Source organism: Chiloscyllium punctatum, chromosome 19 (assembly GCF_047496795.1).
Source record: "Chiloscyllium punctatum isolate Juve2018m chromosome 19, sChiPun1.3, whole genome shotgun sequence".
Taxonomy (NCBI): Eukaryota; Metazoa; Chordata; class Chondrichthyes; order Orectolobiformes; family Hemiscylliidae; genus Chiloscyllium; species Chiloscyllium punctatum.
In genome coordinates, this window is record NC_092757.1 from 97,760,351 (window position 1) to 97,781,768 (window position 21,418).

At 44.7% G+C, this 21,418-nt stretch overlaps 1 protein-coding gene across 1 annotated transcript in view; it reads right to left on the minus strand.

Moving 5' to 3' along the window:
- The window catches only part of LOC140491660 (uncharacterized), a 255,833-nt gene that overhangs the window by 171,928 nt on the left and 62,487 nt on the right, over positions 1-21,418 (minus strand). The window contains exons 7-8 of the mRNA XM_072590156.1: positions 11,912-12,026; positions 10,494-10,568 (exon numbers count right to left, since the gene is read on the minus strand). Coding sequence (XP_072446257.1) covers positions 10,494-10,568; positions 11,912-12,026 — 190 coding nt within the window. The remainder of the gene's footprint in view (positions 1-10,493; positions 10,569-11,911; positions 12,027-21,418) is intronic.

Here is a 21,418-nt window from a genome sequence, read left to right on the forward strand (position 1 = left end):
CAGGTCAGGGATGTCACTGAAATGAGGTCCTGAAAACAGAGTTCAGGGAGCTAGGAGAGAAGTTAAAGAGAAGGACCTCAAAAGGTAGCGATCTTGAGATTGCTATCAGTGCCATGTGCTAGCCAGGGTAGAAATGAAAGAATAGACAGGATGAACATATGGCTTGAGGGATGGTGAGGGAGTAAGGGGTTCAGATTTGTGGGACACTGGGACCTGTTCTGGGGAAGGGGACTATTACAAATTGGTTGGTCTACACCTGAACCAGACTGGAAATAATGTCCTTGGGGGCGTTTTTGTGATTGATGTTGGGGAGGTTTTAAACTGATGTGGCAGGGAGCTGGGAACCAGAAGAGAAGACTAGTAGACAATGAAGTGGAAAGTAGAGACTGTAAGGATCATGAAGTTAGCATTACCACGGGGAAGAGTAGGCAGAAAGCAGATGAACTGTCAACCTGAAGTACATATACTTTAATTCAAGGAGTATAGTGGGTAAGGCAGATGAACTTCGGGCATGGACTTGTGCCTGGTAATATGAGATTATAGCCATCACAGAGAGTTGGTTGAAGGCAACTAAATGTTCCAGAATATAGATGCTTCAGAAAGGACAGGGAGGGAAGTAAAAGGGGGGCAGACATGATATTACAGCTTATAGATGCTTCAGACAGGACAGGGAAGGAAGTAAAAAGGGGGGGGGGGTAGGAGTTGCATTGCTGGTCAGGGATGATATCATGGCTTTTAGATGCTTCAGACAGGATAAGGAGGGAGATAAAAGGGGGAGGAGTTACATTGCTGGTCAGGGATGATATCATGACTGTGCTAATGGAGGCCACTATAGAGGGCTTGACCAGTGAGACGTTATGGGTAGAGCTGAGAAATAAGAAGGGTGCAGTTATATTGTTGGGACTCTATTACAGGCCTCCCAACAGAGAGCGTGAGGTAGAAGAACAAATAGGTAAACAGATTATGGAAAGATGTAGAGGCAACAGGGTGGTGGTGATGGGAGATTTTAATTTTCCCAACATTAACTGGGATACACTTAGAGTCAGAGGTCTGATGGGGCAGAATTTGTAAGGAGCGTCTAGGAAAGTTTTTGAGAGCAGTATGTCAATAGTCCGACAAGGGAAGAGGCCATATTGGACCTGGTACTGGGGAATGAGCCAGGCTAGGTGGTAATGTTGCAGTGGGGGATTTATTTGGAAACAGTGACCACAACTATAAGTTTTAGAATACTCATAGACAAAGGTGAGAGTGGTCCTAAGGGAAGAGTACTAAACTGGGCCAAGGCCAATTATATCTAAATTCAGCAGGAGCTGGGAAATGTGGATTGGACACAGCTATTTGAAGGGAAGTCCACATTTGATATGTGGGAGGTTTTCCAAGATAGGTTAAAGATAGCGCAGGATAGGCATGTCCCGTTGAAAGCAAAGGATAGGAAAGGCAAGATTGGTGAACCACAAATGACAGGAGAAATCGTACGACTAACCAAGAGGAAAAGGGAAGCATACATTAGGTCCAGGCAGCTAAGAACAGAATGGGCCCTGGAGGAATATCGGGAGAATAGGACCAGTCTTAAACGAGGAACCAAGTGGGCTAAAAGGGGTCATGAAATAACTTTAGAGAGCAGTATTAAGGAGAATCCCAAGGTCTTTTATTCATATATAAAAAGCAAGCGGGTAACTCTAGAAAAGGTTGGTTCACTAAAGGATAAAGAAGGAAGGTTGTGTGTCGAACCAGAGAAAATGGGTGAGATTCTTAATGATGACTTTGCATCAGTGTTCACCGAGGAGAGGGGCATGATGAATGTTGAGATTAGAGATAGAGGTTTGAATAATCTGGATCACGTTGACATAAGGAGGGAAGATATGTTGGGTAGGCTAAAGGATAGTAAGGTGGATAAATCCCCAGGACCGGATGAGATTTATCCCAGGTTGCTGAGGGAGGTGAGAGAGGAAATAGCTGGGGCGCTGACAGATATCTTTGCAGCATCCTTAAACACGGGTGAAGTGCCAGAGGACTGGAGGGTTGCTCATGTTGTCCCCCTGTACAAGGGTAGGAGGGATATTCCGGGTAACTATAGAATAGTGAGCCTGATGTCAGTGGTGGGGAAGTTGCTGGAGAAGGTAGTGAGGGATAGAATCTACTTATATTTGTAAAGGAATGGGCTAATCAGTGATAGGCAACATGGTATTGTGCAGGGGAGATTGTGCCTTACCAAGAGTTCTTTGAGGAAGTGACCAAGCTGTTAGATGAAGGAAGGGCTGAAGATGTCATACACATGGACTTTAGTAAAACATTTGTTAAGGTTCCCGATGGTAAACTAATAGAGAAAGTGAAGTCACATGGTGTGCAGGGTATTCTAGCTAGGTGGGTAAAGAACTGATTGAGCAACAGGAGACAGACAGCAGTCATCGAAGGGAGTTTCTTGAAATGGAGAAAGGTGACCAGTGGTGTTCCACAGTGATCAGTGTTGATTGTGATATATATAAATGATCTTGAAGAGAGCATTGTTGGTCTGATCAGTAGTTTGCAGGTGACACGAAGATTGGTGGAGTAGTAGAAAGTGTAGCGGAGTGTCAAAGAATACAGGAGAATATAGATAGACTGAGAATTGGGTGGAGAAGTGGCAGATGGAGTTCAATCCAGGCAAATATGAGGTGATGCATTTTGAGAAGTCTAATTCAAGAGCGAACTATATTGTAAACAAAAGAGCCTTGGGAAAAGTTGATAAACAGATCTGGGAGTTCAGGTCCATTGTACCCTGAAGGTTGCTGCACAGGTGGATAGAGTGGTCAAGAAGGCATATGGTATGCTTGCCTTCATTGGATGGGGTATTGAGTATAAGTGCTGGGAGGTTATGTTAAAATTGTACAAGACTTTGGTTCAGCCGCATTTAGAATACTGTGCACAGGTCTGGTCGCCACATTACCAAAAGGATGTGGATGCTTTGGAGAGGGTGCAGAGAAAGTTTACGAGGATGTTGCCTGGTATGGAAAGTGCTAGCTATGAAGAGAGGTTGAGTAGGTTAGGATTATTTTCATTCGAAAAAAGGAGATTGAGGGGGGACCTGTTTGATGTCTACAAAATCATGAAGTTTATAGACAGGGTGGACAGAGATAAGCTTTTTCTCAGGGTGAGGGATTCAATAACGAGAGGTCACGCATTCAAGGTGAGAGGTGAAAGGTTTAAGGGGGATACAGGTGGCAAGCACTTCACACAGAGGGTGGTAGGTGCCTGGAATGCGTTGCCAGCAGAGGTAGTAGAGGCAGGCCCGGTAGATTCATTTAAGGCGTGTCTGGACAGATGCATGAGTAGGTGGGGAGCAGAGGGCTACAAATGCTTAGAAATTGGGTGATAGGTTTAGACGGTGGATTTGCTTGGCCCAGGTTTGGAGGGCTGAAGGGCCTGTTCTTGGGCTGTAAATTTTCTTTGTTCTTTCTTTGAAAACCCTTAAGCTTTCTATAGGGATATTAGGGATAAAAGAGTGACTTAGGGCCAATCAAGGATAGGAGTGATAAATTGTGCATAGAGTCAGAAGAGATTGGGGAAGTGCGAATTGAATATTTTTCATCAGTATTCACACTAGAAAAAGACAATGTTGTTGAGGAGACAACTCAGATACAGGCTATAAAATAGATGGGATTGAGGTTCATAAGGAGGAGCTGTTAGGAATTCTGGCAAGTGTGAAAATAGTTAAGTCCCCTGGGCTGGATGAGATGTTTCCTAGGATTCTCGGAAGCTAGGGAAGAGATTGCAGAGCTTTGGCTTTGATCTTTATGTCATCATTGACTACAGGAATAGTGACAGAAGACTGGAGGATAGCAAATGTGCTCTTGTTCAAGAAGAGGAGTAGAGACAACTCTGGAAATTATAGACTTATGAGCCTTACTTCAGTTGTGGATAAAGTGTTGGAAAAGGTTATAAGAGACAGGATTTAGAATCATCTAGAAAGGAAAATGTTGATTAGGGATAGTCAACATAGTGGTATTCCTGATGAAGGGCTTTTACCCGAAACATCGATTTTTCTGCTCCTCGGATGCTGCTTGAACTGCTGTGCTCTTCCAGCACCACTAATCCAGAGTTTGTGAAGGGTAGGTCATGCCTCTCAAACCTTACTGAGTTCTTTGAGAAGGTGGACCAAACAGGTGGATGAGAGTAAAGCAGTTGATATGGTGTATATAGATTTCAATAAGGCATTTGATAAGGTTCCCCATGGTAGGCTATTGCACAAAATATGGAGGAATGGGATTGAGGGTGATTTAGTGGTTTGGATAAGGAATTGGCTAGTTGAAAGAAGATAGAGGGTGGTGGTTGATGGGAAATGTTCATCCTGGAGTTGGGTTACGAATGGTGTATTCTCAAGGATGTGTTTTGGGGCCACTGCTATTTGTCACTTTTATAAATGACTTGGACGAGGGCTTAGAAGAATGATACTAACGTCGGCAGAGTTGTGGAGAGTGCCAAAGGATGTTGCAGATTACAGAGGGACATAGATAAGCTGCGGAGCTGCACTGAGAGGTGGCAAATAGAGTTTAATGCAGAAAAGTGTGAGGTGATTCACTTTGGAAGGAGCAACAGGAATAAAGAGGGCTAATGGTAAGATTCTTGGTAGTGCAGATGAACAGAGAGATCTCGGTGTCCATGTACATAGACCCCTGAAAGTTGCCACGCAGGTTGATAGGGTTGTTAAGAAGGCATACAGTGTGTTAGCTTTTATTGGTAGAAGGATTGAGGATCAGAGCCATGAGGTCATGCTGTAGCTGTACAAAGCTCTGGTGCGGCTGCACTTGGAGTATTGCGTACAGTTCTGGTCACTACATTATAGGAAGGATGTGGAAACTTTGGAAAGAGTTCAGAGGAGATTTCCTAGGATGTTGCCTGGTATGGAGGGAAGGTCTTATGAGGAAAGGCTGAGAGACTTGAGGCTGTTTTCGTTAGAGAGAAGAAGGTTGAGAGGCGACTTAATTGAGACACAGGATTAGATAGTGTGGACAGTGAGAGCCTTTTTCCTCGGATAGTGATGGCTAGCACAAGGGGACATAGCTTAAAATTGAGGGGTGATACTTATTGGAGAGTTGTCAGAGGTAGCTTCTTTACTCAGAGTAGTAGGGGTGTGGAACGGCCTGCCTGCAACAGTAGTAGACTCGTCAACTTTAAGGACATTTAAATTGCCATTGGATAGACTAATGGATGAAAATGGAGTAGTGTAGGTTATATGGGCTTTAGATTGGTTTCTCATGTCAGCACAACATGAAGAGCCTGCACTGCGCTGTAATGTTCTATGTTCTATATTGTATACGTCGTCTGGACCAGAATGGATACACCCAAGGTTACTACTAGATGCGAGGGAAGAGAATGCTGTGCCTTTGGTGATGATCTTTCCATCCTCACTGTTCACTGGAGTAGTACTAGATGATCGGAGTGTGACAAATGTTACTCCTTGGTCAAAAAAGGGAATTGGATCAACCCTGGGAATTACAGACCAGTCAGTCTTACATCAGTGGTGGGCAAATTATTGGAGAGGATTCTGAGAGACAGGATTTATGATTGGTTCAAAAAGCATAGCTTGATTCGAATTAATCAGCATGGCTATGTGAGGGGCAGGTCATGCCTCCCAAGTCTTGTAGAATTCTTTGAGGATATGACAGAACACATTGCTGAAGGTACAGCAGTGGTTGTGGCGTACATGAATTTTTGCAAGGCGTTTGATAAAGGTTATCCATGGTAGGTTCATTCAGACAAAACATATTCATTTTGCGCTTCCCCTTTCACCGCTAACTCCACACACAACTACCCACAGCTACCCTCAGCCAATCCCAGTCAATGTTGGGAAAAACAAAATCTTCTATCACCACCACCTGTTGCCTCCTTCATCTTCTAACAATTTGTTTACATATTTGTTCCTCCATCTCACACTTGCTGTTGGGAGGCCTGTAGTACAGTGCCACCAATGTTACCACACCCTTTCTATTTTTGAGCTTTGCCCATATTGCCTCACTGCCTGTGTCCTCTATTGTGCCCTCCTTCAACACAGCTGTGATATCCTCTCTGACCAGTAATGCAACTCTTCCACCCCTTTTACCTTTCTATTCCGCCTGAAGCATCTATATTCTGGGACCCTTAGTTGCCAATCATGCCTTTCCCTCAATTAAGTCTCAGTAATAGCAATAACATCATATGCCCAGCTACTAACTCAAGCTACTAACTCAAGTCCTTAGTTCATCTGCCTTACCTATTACACTTCTTGCATTAAAACAAATGCACCTCAGACCACCTGTCCCTTTGTGTTCATCATTTCCTCCCTGCCTACTCTTTCCCTTAGTCACGCTGACTTCATGATATAGTTCCTTATAGGCTTTAGTTACTACCTCCTTACTGTCCACTAACCTCCTCATTTGGTTCCCATCCCCCTGCCACATTAGTTTCAATCCTCCCCAACAGCGCTAGCAATAGCACCCCAAGAACATTGGTTCCAGTCCAGCCCAGGTGTAGACTGTCTAATTGTAATTGTGCCACCTTCCCCAGAATCAGTCCCAATGTCCCAAAAATCCCTCCCTCCTGCACCATCTCTCAAGCCACGGATTCACGCTGCCTATTCTTTCATTTCTACTCTGACTTGCATAATCTGGTAGGATTCTCAACCAAACACACTTCGTGCAGACATAATCATTAGTAAAATGGAAATGTTCCCTAAACTCCCACATCCGACAGGAAAAGCACATCATTCTTCTAAAGGTCATCTTTGCTCCCTCACAATCTACAGACCCAGAAAATAGCATTGTCTTATTGCTCTAAAAATACTGCTCCAGACCAACTTAATAGTTATAGTTTATATTTTTAAAATTTAATCAAGAGATAGATCTCAATAAAGAGACAGATCAGGTGGCACGGTGGCTCAGTGGTTAGCACTGCTGCCTCACAGTGCCAGGGACCCGGGTTCAATTCCTGCCTCAGGCAACTGTCTGTGTGGAGTTTGCACACTCTCCCTGTGTCTGCGTAGGTTTGCTCCGGTTTCCTCCCACAGTCCAAAGATGTGCAGGTTAGGTGAATTGGTCATGCTAAATTGCCCGTAGTGTTAGGTGGATTAGTCAGGGGTAAATATGGGGTGGGGTGGGGTGGGATGGGATTTTCTTCAGTGGGTCGGTGTGGACTTCTTGGGCTGAAGGGCCTGTTTCCATACTGTAGGTAATATAATCAAGGAAAAACCCCATTCTATTCAATATTGTAAATATACAACAAGGTTACACTTAATAACTATGCACTTATCTGTTCCTGTGCTGTGAGCTCTCCCACACAGGTTCCTCCAAGGTCAGCTGTGAATTTCACTGTTCGTTAATTTTTCCTAGACGCACTCTGATGACCAGAGATACTTGAACTCAAACAGCAAAGGCAGCAACTGTGCAGATTCACTGCTGTGACAGACAGCAGTGCAGGTTTCTTTTTCTGACCATGTGGGTCATTGCCTTTGTCTGTCTTCCTCCTTTTTAAAGTGCCATTATTTTGATCTTTTTCTCCCAAAGTTCCAAAACAATGCAACAGCATATAAAACAGTAATTTCTGCTCCTGGAGTTCGATGAAATCTCCTCCAACACCTAAAATACCTCAAAAAAGGAGCAGATCTTAACAACCACAATTTTTTCCTATCCTCCATCTTGGATTACCCAGAATCCCTTCTTCAGACAGCAGTCCTCTCCATATCCATCTCCAGCACTCTCCCTCCACCTGGACTCCTCCATCTGGTTTCTTATCTGCACTTGACCTGTTCATTGAGAACTGACAACATGACATCAGTCACCTTAATTTCTCTGCTACCCATACACATTCTAACCATTCTCCTTCTGAACTTACTGTTGTCCGTGCTCTCAGATCCAACCCTCTCAACAAGGGTGATACTGTTATTGTCTGGACAACAGACCCTATCCTGTGGAGGCTGAGTGCTATCTCTCGGCCACTTCCTTCTATCTCCCTGGACCATAAACCCATGATCGACCAACAAGTTATTGTGTCCATGACTGTCACTAACCTCATTGCATCTGGAGATCTCTTGCCATGGCTTCTCAAAACATGATCCTCCAATCCCACTTTTACCTTCTTTCCAAAATCTGCAAACAAGACAGCCCAGGCACACACATTGTTTCTGTCTGTTCTTGCCCCATGGACCTTATTTCTTCCTACCTGAATTAAATTTTTCTCCCCTTGTTCAGTCCCTTCCCACTTATATTTATCTAATGTGTCACTTTGGTTTCAAAACTCCCCATTCACTAACACCAGCTGCTTCTTCTTCATGAATGCACAATCACTCTACATATTCAATCCCATCAACAGGGTCTGAGGATTCTCTACTTCTTCCTTGAGAGAAGGCCTGAACTGTCCCTACCCACCATTACCCTTCTAACCCTGGCCTAACTCATCCTCACTAACTCCTTTTACTTTCTTCAGGTCAAAGGTATGGGCATAGGTATTCACATGGGCCTGTTATGCCTATCTCTTTGTGGGTTACGTGGAACATTCCTTGTTCCAGATCTGTTTGGGTCCTTCCCTATAATTCTTTCTCCAGTACATTGACAACATAATGGGTGTTGCTTCCCTCTCTCATGCAGAATTGGAAAAATTAATCAATTTTGCTTCTCTTGCTTTCATCTCTAACTCCACCCTTCCCTTTTTAGCATCTCCATTTGCATTTCTGGGGATAGACTGACCATCACCTTCCATGACAAACCCACCAATTCTCAGTTATTTTGGCTATACATCCTCGGAATCTACTTTCTGTAATTCCACCCATTCTCCCAGTTTCTCTGTTACTATCACATCTGTTCTAACAATGCTCCCTTCCACGGGTTCCTCAGGAATGACTCTTTTTCCTCAACTAATGATTCCCCACTACTGCAGTTGACAAGGACACTCAGCTGTGTCTGACCCATTTCCCGCACGTCTGCCCTCAGTCCCTCCAATAACAATTAAATGGGTCCCCTGATTATCACTTTCCACCCCACCAATCCTCACAACAAAAGAACACAAGTTGCCATTTCCATCACCTCCAACATGATGTCATCACCAGATATACATCCCCCTCCCTTCCCTTGTCAGAATTCTACAAGAAAATGTATCATCTGGGACACACTGGTCCACTCCTCCTCCATGCCCAATACCTCACTGAAATAACTCCACAGAGGCCGCTATCCCATCACGAAGTAATCCTTTATTTACATGTGCATAGTACCTGACACCGGCCAGCTTTCTCAGAGCCAGCTCTCAGAATGTACAGAATCTCTGACACTCCTGTTTATATCTGTCAGCCAGGATTCCCTGATTGGACCAGATTAATAGTCCCAATCAGGTAACTCATAATTTATGAGGTCCACCTGGCTGAAATCATTACAATCATTATACACTCCAAACACCGACAACATCTTCCCAATCACTTAACCATCTACCTCGTCTCTCCTTACTATTCACAAATCTCTTTGTTTGCCTATCCCTTTTCACTCTCTCTCTCTTTGGTCATCATCTCCGTGTATTCTGTTCACTCTCCACCACCATTAACAGCCTCCACAACAATCTCCACACCACTGCTCCACCCATCGTCCAACCCCATCATCAACATAAATAACACCTTTTCTCAGCTATTCTGACACAGTTCCTTGAAACATTAACACTATTTTTTCTTGCTGCAGATGCTGCAAGACCTGCTGAGTAATTACTGTTGCACTTTCCATTTTTGTTTCAGACTTACAACATCTACAGTTCTTTGTTTTTATTTAAAAAACACACAGAAATGGGGAGGCAATGGCTTAATTGTATTATCACTGGACTAATAATCCAGGGATCAGCTAATATTCTGGGCACTTGGGTTCAAATCCTGCATTAGTAGATAGTGGAATTTCAATTCACTACAAGGCTGGAATTTTTCATTGAATGTTAACCATGTATCAAATAACCAGGCAAAACCCATGTGGTTCTTTTAGGGAACGAAATCTGCCATCATTACCTACATATGACTCCAGACCCACAGCAAAGGGTTAATTCTTGACTGCCCTCTGGGCAATTAGGGATGAGTAATAAATGCTGGCTTGGCCAGTGATGCCCTCACCCTGTGAATGAATAAAAAGAAGGGAACATTCCCTTGTTCTTGTTTGAAATAGTGGCAGGGATCTTTTATAGTCACCTCAACTGGCAGATGGAACCTTGGTTCAATGTTTCATCCAAAAGACAGCACCTCTGACAGTGTATTTCTTGGTACTGCACTGCACTATCAGCTTTTTCTTTATGCACATTTACAATTCACAATCCATCTTTCCCCTGGAAATCAGCTGTTTCAGTGCATATAAGAGAATGGAAAATAAAGGTTACTATTTTGTATTATTGATTATCACTGCAAGCAATATACGTACCAACAAGACAGTCAGTAGAAGCAAGATTGTTTCATACTGCAAGCATATCATACAAAATGTATAACATTAAATTAATGAGGCAATCACCCCGCTCTATGGGCTTACCTACAAAGAGAGTACTAATCACCGGACAGAGAATGCTATGCAGTCCTCTCAACAAATCTTCCTGGGATCTATTACCTACAGAAAAAAAAACAAAATAGTCAGAATTATTTAAACTGTATTTTGTTTCCTACCACCCAAGCTATGCCTAATTTGCATCTGTCCTCTGCTAAAAGTTCTGATTTTTGCTGAGGTCATCCCCCACTCTCCAGTACCAGACTGGCACATTTCAAGGTCCAGGACAATGTGCTGAGGGACGCACTAAAGCTTGGGACAGCCGCTGCCAAGGCGCTGTGGGGCAAGACCACTGTGTAAGGTCCTTCTGCCAAAGAATAACAGGGGCCCACTCAGTAACTTGACCCTGTTGATGCCTCAGCTAAATGCCAAGAGGTTGATTGTAAATATAGAGAATGGTGAACATCAACACCCAATTTGTTCTCTGTAAGTAAAGAGAGTATAGATCTGAATGGCTTCATTAACTATATATGTACATAAAGATTTATTTTTATGATACAAGTATATTTTTGCAATAAATAAATAACTTCCACTCTCTAGTATTTGACAGTGTCAGCAGAAATATATTATATATGTACTTAGTTTTATAATGGATGATGTGGAAGTCATTGCCTATTATCCTGTTTTGGCCTTGTCTGCTTCCGGGAGCCTTGAGTGTACAGTTATAGAACCATATTGGTAACATTATAGTTTGTAACTCAGTGATTCCAAATTATGTTTTGCCAAATCAGCTTGAAGTGAAGAACAGGGAGTGGGAATTGTAAAATGGATTATGGAAGTCACGCTTCACTGACTTTGGTTCAGGAAGACTCAATGTTATAGTTTGTATTATTGTGGTTCTTTCTTAGAGCATTCAGAATCTACGTCTCTGTTACTGCTTGGGAAGCTTCTGGCTGACTACATCTGCTTCAATACCATTGATGAGAAGATCAACCAGGTTGCCTGCTCCTCATCGCTCTCTTGTGATTTTCCCTGGGAACTGGGCAGGTATTAACTTCAGCTAATGACAAGATGAACCTCGATTATGATGACACCACTAGCTGCCCAATGGTCTGCTGATTCCTACTGTTTAAAGTGTGGATGAGGGTTAACAGGGATAACCCAAATAGAAATTTAATACTTTCCACAGCCCATTTCAGGAGAAGAATGAAGAGAATATGTTCTACCAATCATGCACATAAATCACCGCTTGATAGTGTAGACCTTAAGGATAGCTGAAAAAAGAATATTTTGTCAAAGCTTTTCATCTTGTACTAATCAAGACATTTCATATGATCTCAATTCAAGGGGGAAAGCATCATTAGAATGTTGATTTTCCCCTTTGAAGATATCATGATGAGTACAAGGTGAAAACTTTGACAAAATGTGCCTTTCAGGCATCTTCAATCATGCATATTTGGCAGTACCTCTTTGCCGAGAATAGATATCTTTGATTATTTCAGATACTTCTTTGTCCTTTTCTTCAAGCAGGTTTGCCACCTCTTCAAAACAATCCTCATCTCTTGAACTGCTGGTGACCTCCTGAATAGGGTAAAATAAAATTACGAGGTAAAAACAATGACTGCAGATGCTGGAAACCAGATTCTGGATTAGTGGTGCTGGAAGAGCACAGCAGATCAGGCAGCATCCAAATAGCTTCAAAATCGACATTTCAGGATGAAGGGCTTTTGCCCGAAACGTCGATTTCGAAGCTACTTGGATGCTGCCTGAACTGCTGTGCTCTTCCAGCACCACTAACCTAAAATAAAATTACACCGTGCAGTTCAGACACTTGTTTAGGGTCTATCAGCGTGACTACACATTATGGTCAAATCTCATGATGTATCTGAAGCCCAGTGTACAACAGACAGAAAACTATCCATTCACCTTATACACTTGCTTTAGCCAAAGTTTAAGTGCAGAATCATGAAGAACCCCTTCGTCTATGGGGAGAGCATCAAAGACAATTAGGGCAGAAGCCTCAGCTCATTTATACGGCCTAGCTGCCATATGCTGGTATGTGTTTAAAGGTCCAAGAGTTTCTTAATGCATTGTTGAGGTGAATAGGTAAGTGGTTAAACTGTAGGAGTGTAAGTGTCAGAGTAGGTGAGGGAAGTTGGAAGGGTGAGTGGGGTGTCAGGTGGGTAGAATGTCAGGTTGTTAGAAAGACAGTTGGTTAGGCTATTATGTGGGTAGAATGGGAGCTGGGAAGGGTGGTTGTTTGTTGATGGGTAGGGTGGTAAGTAGGTGGTAAGTGGGTCAAGGTAGTCAGGTAGGTAAAAGTGAGGACTGCAGATGCTGAAGGGCTTTTGCCTGAAACATCGATTTTCCTGCTCCTCCAATGCTGCCTGACCTGCTGTGCTTTTCCAGCACCACTCTGATCTAAACCAAGGTAGTCAGGTGTCAGAGTGGTGGTCAAAGGTTCTTCAAGAACCTCCACCTTGGGGATCAGGGAACCAGTTGTTAGGCAGGCCAGTTGTATAGATGAGGGTTCAGTTGTATAGCTACAAATGGGGTAGACTTGGATTTTTGTTGTCTGACATTCCTTGGGTGACCGTCCAGCTAAGTAAGTTGGAACTGTCAGAAGTCTCCAACTGTAACTTAGAGGAAAAGAGGGGAATTCACCATTAGGAGTTCAGTTTTGGTCTTCTTACCTAATGATGGATTACGGTGGCATGGTGGCACAGTGGTTAGCACTGCTGCCTCAAAGCGCCAGGGACCCGGGTTCAATTCCAGACTCAGGCGACTGACTGTGTGGAGTTTGCACATTCTCTGCGTGGGTTTCCTCTGGGTGCTCCGGTTTCCTCCCACAGTCCAAAGATGTGCAGGTCATGTGAATTGGCCATGCTAAATTGCCAGTAGTGTTAGGTAAAAGGGGTAAGTGTAGGGAAATGGGTGGGTTGCGCTTCGGCGGGTTGGTGTGGGCTTGTTGGGCTGAAGGGCCTGTTTCCACACTGTAAGTAATCTAATCTAAAAAAATACCATTAGACCACAAGACATAGGAGCAGATGTTAGGCCATTCAGCCCATCAGGTTTTCTCAGCCACTCAATCATGGCTATTAAGTTTCTCAATCCCATTCTCCCGCTTTCTCCTTGTAACCCTTGATCCCCTAGATTCTCAAGAACTTATCTCTCTCAGTCTTAAATATACTCAATGACCTGACCTCCACAGCCTTCTGAGGCAATGAATTCTGTGGCTCTACCTTACATTGGAAACAATTCAAAGGTTCACAAAGTTGATATAGGGATGAAGGTTCTGTCTTTTGAAAAAAGGTTGAGCATGTTGAATCATAGTCACTGGAGTTTATAAAATGGAAGCTGATCTTTGTTAATGGAGCTTTAATTGTGTTATTAAGGCTTAGGACGCATAGGTGAAGGGCATTGATTAAGGAGTGCAAGTACATTTTTTAAGAGAAATCTGTAGCTCCACCAATGTGGAATTACAGAGCTGGTGGAGGAGAATGCTCCATCTACTGGGTGACTAGAGTTAGGGACATGCTGGATGGTGAAGGAATAGTCTGAATGATGCCACAAAAACTTGACCATTGTGCATCCAGTAATATCCATCACTTCAAGCTAGTGCTCAATCTGACTGTACTTACGGTATTGAGGTGACTCAAACATGTAGTGCATTCCTTTTGGAAGTGACCCCCCACTGAGTTGGAATTTCACACTGGAACCCTGAAATCTCTTTCAGGAAACTGTGCCCTAAATTTAAGCCAACTTACAGAAATTCTCTCTGTGTCATTCCACTCTGCTTGGAGGAGTTTTCTATTTGAAATGATACCAAACATCCTCCACTTCTTTGCCCTTATCAATTGTCCAGACACTCCATGGTGTTCCAACCTACTGTCTGGAGATGTGTCAGACCTCGGTGGAAGGCCTTCTAATGTGTGACTCCACACTTTTACCATCACAGAGTTTGTGTGGAGGCTGCTGCATGCTGTGGTTTGATGCAATAGGTGATAAGAGTGGTTTGAGGACTCCAAATCCACCTATATTTTCCATGGCCTCATTGAGTTTGTATCCAGTGAATACAGTGTGTACTAAGAAGATTTGTAGCTCAGGTTGAGGTTCTGGATGGAGGTTTGCTCCCTGAGCTGGACGGTTCATTTCCAGATGCTTCGTCACCATATTGGGTAACATCATTAGTGAGCCATCGGATGAAGCACTGATGGACTGCTTTCTTTTGATGTGTTTAGGTTTCCTTAGGTCGGTGACAAAATTTCCGGGGGTGACGTCATTTCTGGTGGTGATGTCATTTCCTGTTCTTTTTCTTGGGGGTGGTAAAAGGGATCCAAGTCAATGTGTTTGTTGATAGAGTTCCAGTTGGAATGCCATGCTTTTAGGAATTCTCATACATCTCTGTTTGGCTTGTCCGAGGATGGATGTGTTGTCCCAGTCAAAGTGGTGTCCTGCCTCATCTGTATTTAAGGATACTAGTGAGGGTGGGTCATTTTTTTTTGCGGCTAGTTGACGTTTATGTATCCTGGTGGCTAGTTTTCTGCCTGTTTCTCCAATGTAGTGTTTGTTACAGTTCTTGCACAGTATTTTGTAAATGACATTAGCTTTGCTTGGTGTCTGTATAGGGTCTTTCAAGTTCATTAGATGCTGTTTTAGTGTGTTGGTGGGGTTGTGGGCTACGAGGTCTCAGTAGTCTGGCAATCATTTCCGAGATGTCTTTGATGTAGGGGAGAGTGGCTAGAGTTTCTGGACGTGTTTTGACGGCTTTTTGGGGTTTGCTGCTGAGAAATCAGTGGACTATGTTCATTGGGTACCCATCCTTTTTGAATACACTGTATAGGCGTATTCGGGGGGGGGGGAGGGTTAGTTAGGGAGGGATATGGTTTTACGGTGGGGTTGAGAGGGAGGGGTTTGCTTTTTACTGATGGGGGGGGTGAGGGAGGGATATGTATTACTGGTGCGGATAGTGAGGAACTCTGATTTCAAACCTCAGCTGCCTTGCGGCCATACCCACTCATGGGAAAGTCTTTGGGAACAAATCCTGAGGACAAATCCAGAACTGGAGTCCCTAAGACGGTCCGACGTTATCTTTAATCTCATTCTGACAACTCCTGTGATGACACTGGTGCCAAGCTGTATCACCCCTTGCCTTTCCCTTGGACAACATCAGTGGCGTGGAGAGGGCAACCTGCTGCATGGGCAACTGCCAGTCTTCCATACAACCTTGCCCAGGCCTGCGCATTAGAGTGGACACTCCAGCATCGCCTCATCGTAACGGCACAATACTGAAAGCAGCAGTCTACTGGTTGTAAGCCTGCATTCGATTGGCATAGAGCAAGGCGCCAGGGATTGCTTTTGATGGCAGGAGAGGCCATCGCGCCCCAATGGACAGCTACTGTCTGCCTCAAGCTGGGCAGTCTCCAGCTAATTAGGCACTGTCCCGCTACAGTCTGCCCAATCCACTGGGGGCATGGGGCTTAGGGATATTAGTAGCCCGATCTGCAGACTGTAAAATCTGTGCCAAGCACAACAAGAAGACAAATAAAGAAGCCAGCACTCAGACTAGTATACTGGAATGTACACACTATGACCACTGGTATTCAGATTACCTTCAGGAGATCAACGACACATGCAAGACAGCAGTGATCAACAATGAACTGCTGAGACTCCAAGTGGACATCGCAATGCTCTAAGAGACATGCCTTGCAGAATCAGGAACGCTACGTGAGAGAGACAGTACATTCTTCTGGCAGGGAAAGGGCTCAGACAAGAACAGAAAGTATGGTGTTGGCTTTGCTATAAAGAATTCACTGCTGAAGATGGTAGTGAGAATGCGACAGAGTAGATTTTCTCATTTCGACTCCACACATCTGATGGGTCTGTCAACCTTGTCAGCGTCTATGCCCCAACCATCCACTCTACACAAGACACAAAGGATGGGTTCTATGACCAGCTCTCAATGATAATAGAGGGGATCCCAAGTCAAGAACAGTTGCTGCTACTTGGCAACTTCAACGCTAGAGTGGCCACTGACCACGACTCTTGGCCAAGCTGCCTGGGACAGTATGGGATTGGAAGTATGAATGACAATGGGCAACGACTGCTCGAGCTCCACAAATTGTGTGTCAGCAACACCTACTTCCAGACCAAAGCTCAGCACAAAGTCTCTTGGCAACATCCTCGCTTCAAACACTGGCACCAGATAGACCTGATAATCACCAGATGCCATCACCTGAGAAATGTGCTCATGACTCGCTCCTTTCAGAGTGCCAACTGCGATATGGATCACTCTGGTTTGCTGCAAGATCAGACTTCGGCCAAAGAAGATGCACTATGCCAAGCCGCCAGGCAAGCAACACATCAATGCCAGTAAGACCCAATACCCAGACAAAGCGGCAGAGTTCATCAAGTCACTGGAAGATGCGCTCCTTGCAGACCTGCTAGAAGGAAATGCTCAGCCGAGATGGAACTCTCTCAGGGACACTGTCCACAGCACTGCACAAGAGGCCTTTGGAAAGAAACAGGGCCAAATATAGGACTGGTTTGAAGCGAGCTCAAGTAAGCTCACTGCTGTCATTGAGGCAGAGTGTGTTGCACTACAAGTGCACAAACGCAACCCCACCCAGGCAACACAGCAAGCACTAAGGACAGCAAGAGGAAAGGTGCAGAAAACAGCTAGATGTTGTACAAATGATTACTGGCTACAACAATGTGAAAGCATTCAGTCATCATTCAACACAGGCAACATCCGTAGAGTGTACGAGGGGATCAAGAAAACCATCGGTCCAACCCAGAGCAAGACAGCACTGAAAACCCTAACAGGTGGGACTATCAAAGACAAAGGTAAGCAGGTGAAGAGGTGGCTGGACCATTACTCCGAAGTCTACTCCAGAGAAAACAGCATCTCAGACAGCATGCTAGACACCGTGGGATGCCTTCCTGTCATAGAGGAACTGCTGAAGAGCTGAGTAAAGCAATCGACAACCTGCCTACTGGGAAAGGCACCAGGATTGGACGGCATTCCACCAGAGGCCATCAAGTGCAAATTGGGCGTCCTGCACAACCTGCACCTAAACCACCTGCACAAATTACTGCGCCATTGCTGGAATGAGAGAGCAGTGCCGCAAGACATGAGAGACTGCAAAATTGTCACCCTGTATTAAAACAAAGAGGTCAGAAGCAACTGTAAGAACTACAGGGAAATCTTTTTGCTTTGCATCGTTGGGAAGATCTTCATCCACATGGTCCTGGACAGACTGCAGACAATCGCCAAAAGGGTATATCCCGAGTCTCAGTGCGGTTTCAGATCAGAATGCTCCACAACCGACATGATCTTCAACCTTCGACAGTAACAAGAAAAATGCAAAGAGCAAAGATAAGCACTCTATATCACCTTCATTGACCTCATGAAGGCCTTCAACCTTGTGAGCAGAGACGGCCTGTTCAAAATCCACAAGGAAGTGAGGACTGCAGATGCTGGAGGTCAGAGTTGAGAGTGTGATGCTGGAAAAGCACAGCAGGTCAGGCAGCATGCGAGGAGCAGGAGAACCGATGTTTCAGACATAAGCCCTTCATCAGGAAGCCCTAATGAAGGGTTTAAGTCAGAAACATCGATTCTCCTGCTCCTCAGATGCTGCCTGACCTGCTGTGCTGTTCAAAGTCCTCGCCAGGATGGTTGTCCCTGAGGCTCTTCAGGATAGTTCAGTCATTCCACACAGGTATGAAGGACGTCGTTCAGTTTGATGGTTCTTCTTCGGAGGCCTTCGACATTTGCAGTAGTGTGAAGCAGGGCTGTGTGCTTGCCCCCACCCTGTTCGGTATCTTTGCAGTCATGCTAAAATACGCCTTTGGGACATCAACTGATGGTGCCTACCTCCACATGAGATCGGATGGGAGGCTGTTCAGTCTGTCCTGGCTGAAGGCAAGACCCAAGGTTCGTGAAGTACTCATCAGGGACATGTTGTTTGCAGACGACGCGGCACTGGCAACACACTTGGAAGAGCAACTGCTACGACTCTTGGACAGCTTCTCAAGAGCCCACCAGGACTTCAGCTTGACCATCAGCCTGAAGAAGACCAACATGTTGTGTCAAAGTGTTGAGCACCCCCTGCCATTCCCATCAACAACTACAAGCTGGAGGTAATCCACAAGTTTACATACCTTGGCTTCACCATGATAGACAGTTTCTCCCTAGACTCCGAGATCAACAGATGGATCAAACAAGCAGGCTCAACATTCATCAGGCTGACAAAGAGAATCTGTGAGAACAGAAAGTTGATGATGCACACCAAGGTTGCAGTCTACAGGGCCTATATGGCAGCAAGACATGGAGACTTTACCCCAGACAAGAGCGGTGTCTCAACTCCTTCCACCTTCGCAGCCTGAGTGCATCCTGGACATCCAATGGACTAACCAAGTCACCAACAATGAGGTCCTGGCCCGAGCCCAGATACCCAGCCTCTTCATCCTGCTCCAACAACACTGTCTCCGCTGGCTGGGCCATGTACACCACATGTCAGACGGGAGGATCTAGAAGGATCTGCTGGACAGGGAACTGTCCGCCGGCAAGAGGGCACAAGGGTGGCCCCATCTTCGTTTCAAGGATTTCTGCAAGAGAGATATGAAGTCATTGAACATGAACGTCGAGAAGTGGGAGGACATTGCAAGCGATCTCTCTCACTTGAGGCTGGCATTACGCAGAGGTCTAAAAAGAGAAGAGAAGCTGAGACTTGCTGCTGAAGAAAAGTGCACTGCCAAAAAAAACAGTACCAACACAACACCGGAGGACAGCGCCTTCAAGTGCAGTTGTTGCAGCCGAGACTGCCAATCCTGTGTGGACCTCTACAGCCACAACAGATGTTGCTCTACCAACAAGGAATGAAGCAAGACTTCCCAGGCGCACATTCATGGTCTCGCGAGACTAATGGATGCCACCTACCTGCTAAAGCTTTTTCATGTCCCCATTTTGCTCTCCTAAGTCTGTTCTTCAATTCCTTCCTGGCTACATAGAACATAGAAAGGTACAGCACAGATCAGGCCCTTTGGCCTACAATGTTATGCCGAGGTTTAATCCTAATGTAAATTATAGTAATTTAACCTACACACCCCTCAATTCACTGCTCTCCATGTGCATGTCCAGCAGTCGCTTAAATGTTCCTAATGACTCTGCTTCCACCACCACAGCTGGCAACGCATTCCATGCATTCACAACTCTCTGTGTAAAGAACCTACCTCTGACGTCTCCTTTATACCTTCCTCCTAATATCTTCAAACTATGACTCCTCGTACCAGTCAATCCTGCCCTGGGGAAAAGTCTCTGGCGATTGACTCTTATCTTTTCCACTCATTATTTTGTACACCTTGATCAGGTCTCCTCTCTTCCTCCTTCTCTCCAGAGAGAAAAGTCCAAGCTTTTTCAACCTTTCTTCATAAGGCAAGCCCTCCAGTCCAGGCATCATCCTGGAAAACCTTATTTGTACCCTCTCCAAAGCCTCTGTGTCTTTCCTATAGTAGGGCAACCAGAACTGAACACAATATTCCAAGTGTGGTCTCACCAGGGACTTGTAGAGTTGCAGCAAAACCTTGTGGCTCTAAAACTGGATCCCTCTGTTAATGAAAGCCAAAACACCAGATGCTTTCTTAACAACCCTATCCACTTGGGTGGCAACTTTGAGGGATCTATGTACTTGCACACCCAGATCCCTCTGTTCCTCCACACTGCCAAGAATCCTGTCTTTAATCCTATATTCAGCATTCGAGTTCAACCTTCCAAAATGCATCACTTTGCATTTATCCAGGTTGAACTCTATTTGGCATTTCTCAGCCCAGCTCTGCATCCTGTTTATGTCGCGCTGCAGCCTACAGTAGCCCTCTATACTATTGAAGACACCTCCAACCTCTGTGTCATCTGCAAATTTACTAACTCACCCCTCAACCCCTTCACCCAAGTCATTTATAATAACTACAAAGAGCAGAGGCCCAAGAACAGAGCCCTGCGGGACCCCACTCAACACTGACCTCCAGGCAGAATACTTCCCATCTACAACCAGTCTCTGCCTTCTGTCAGCCAGCCAATTCTGAATCCAGATAGCCAAATCTCCCTGTATCCCATACTTCCCGACTTGTAACCCTCCAGAGCCCTGTCTGATCCTTGTCTCCTCAATCTTAAGTAAGCTTCCTTCTTCCTCTTGACTAGATGTTCACCTTATCACCAAAGATTCCTTTACCCTTCCATCCCTTCCTTAACTATCAGCAAATGCTCCCTAAACAACCTCCACATTTCTGTCTTGTATTTCCCTGAGAATATCTGTTCCCAATTTAGGTGCTCCAGTTCCTGCCTAATAGCATTGTCACCCCCCCCCCCCCAATTAAATATTTTCCCATACCATCTGCTCCTATCCTCCCTCTCCATGACTAAAGTAAAGTTCAGGGAGTAGTGATCACTTTCACCGAAATGCTCTCCCACCAAGAGATCTGACATCTGGCCTGGTTCACTGCCAAGCACCAAATCCAATATGGCCTCCTCTTTAGTTAGCCTATCTATATATTGAGTTAGGAATCCTTCCAGGACACACCCAACAAAAATGGTCCATCTAAACTATTTGAACTAAGTACGTTCCAATCAATATTAGGGAAGTTATAATCACCCATGACAACAACCCTGTTACTTCTACACATTTCAAAATCTGACTCCCAATTTACTCCTCCATGTCTCTGTTGTTATTGGGGGCCCTGTAGAAAATTCTCAATAAAGTGACTGCTCCTTTCCTGTTTCTGACTTCCACCCGTACTGACTCTGTTGACAAACCCTCCTTAACCACCTCCCTTTCTGCAGCTGTGATCTGTCCTGATGAGCAATGCCACTCTTCCACCTCTTTTACCTCTCTCGCATTCCTTTTGAAACTGTGGTAGTGCTCAGTCCTGATGGAACTAGTGGTGTTGAGGCAACATAGACATGCAATGTACTTCCT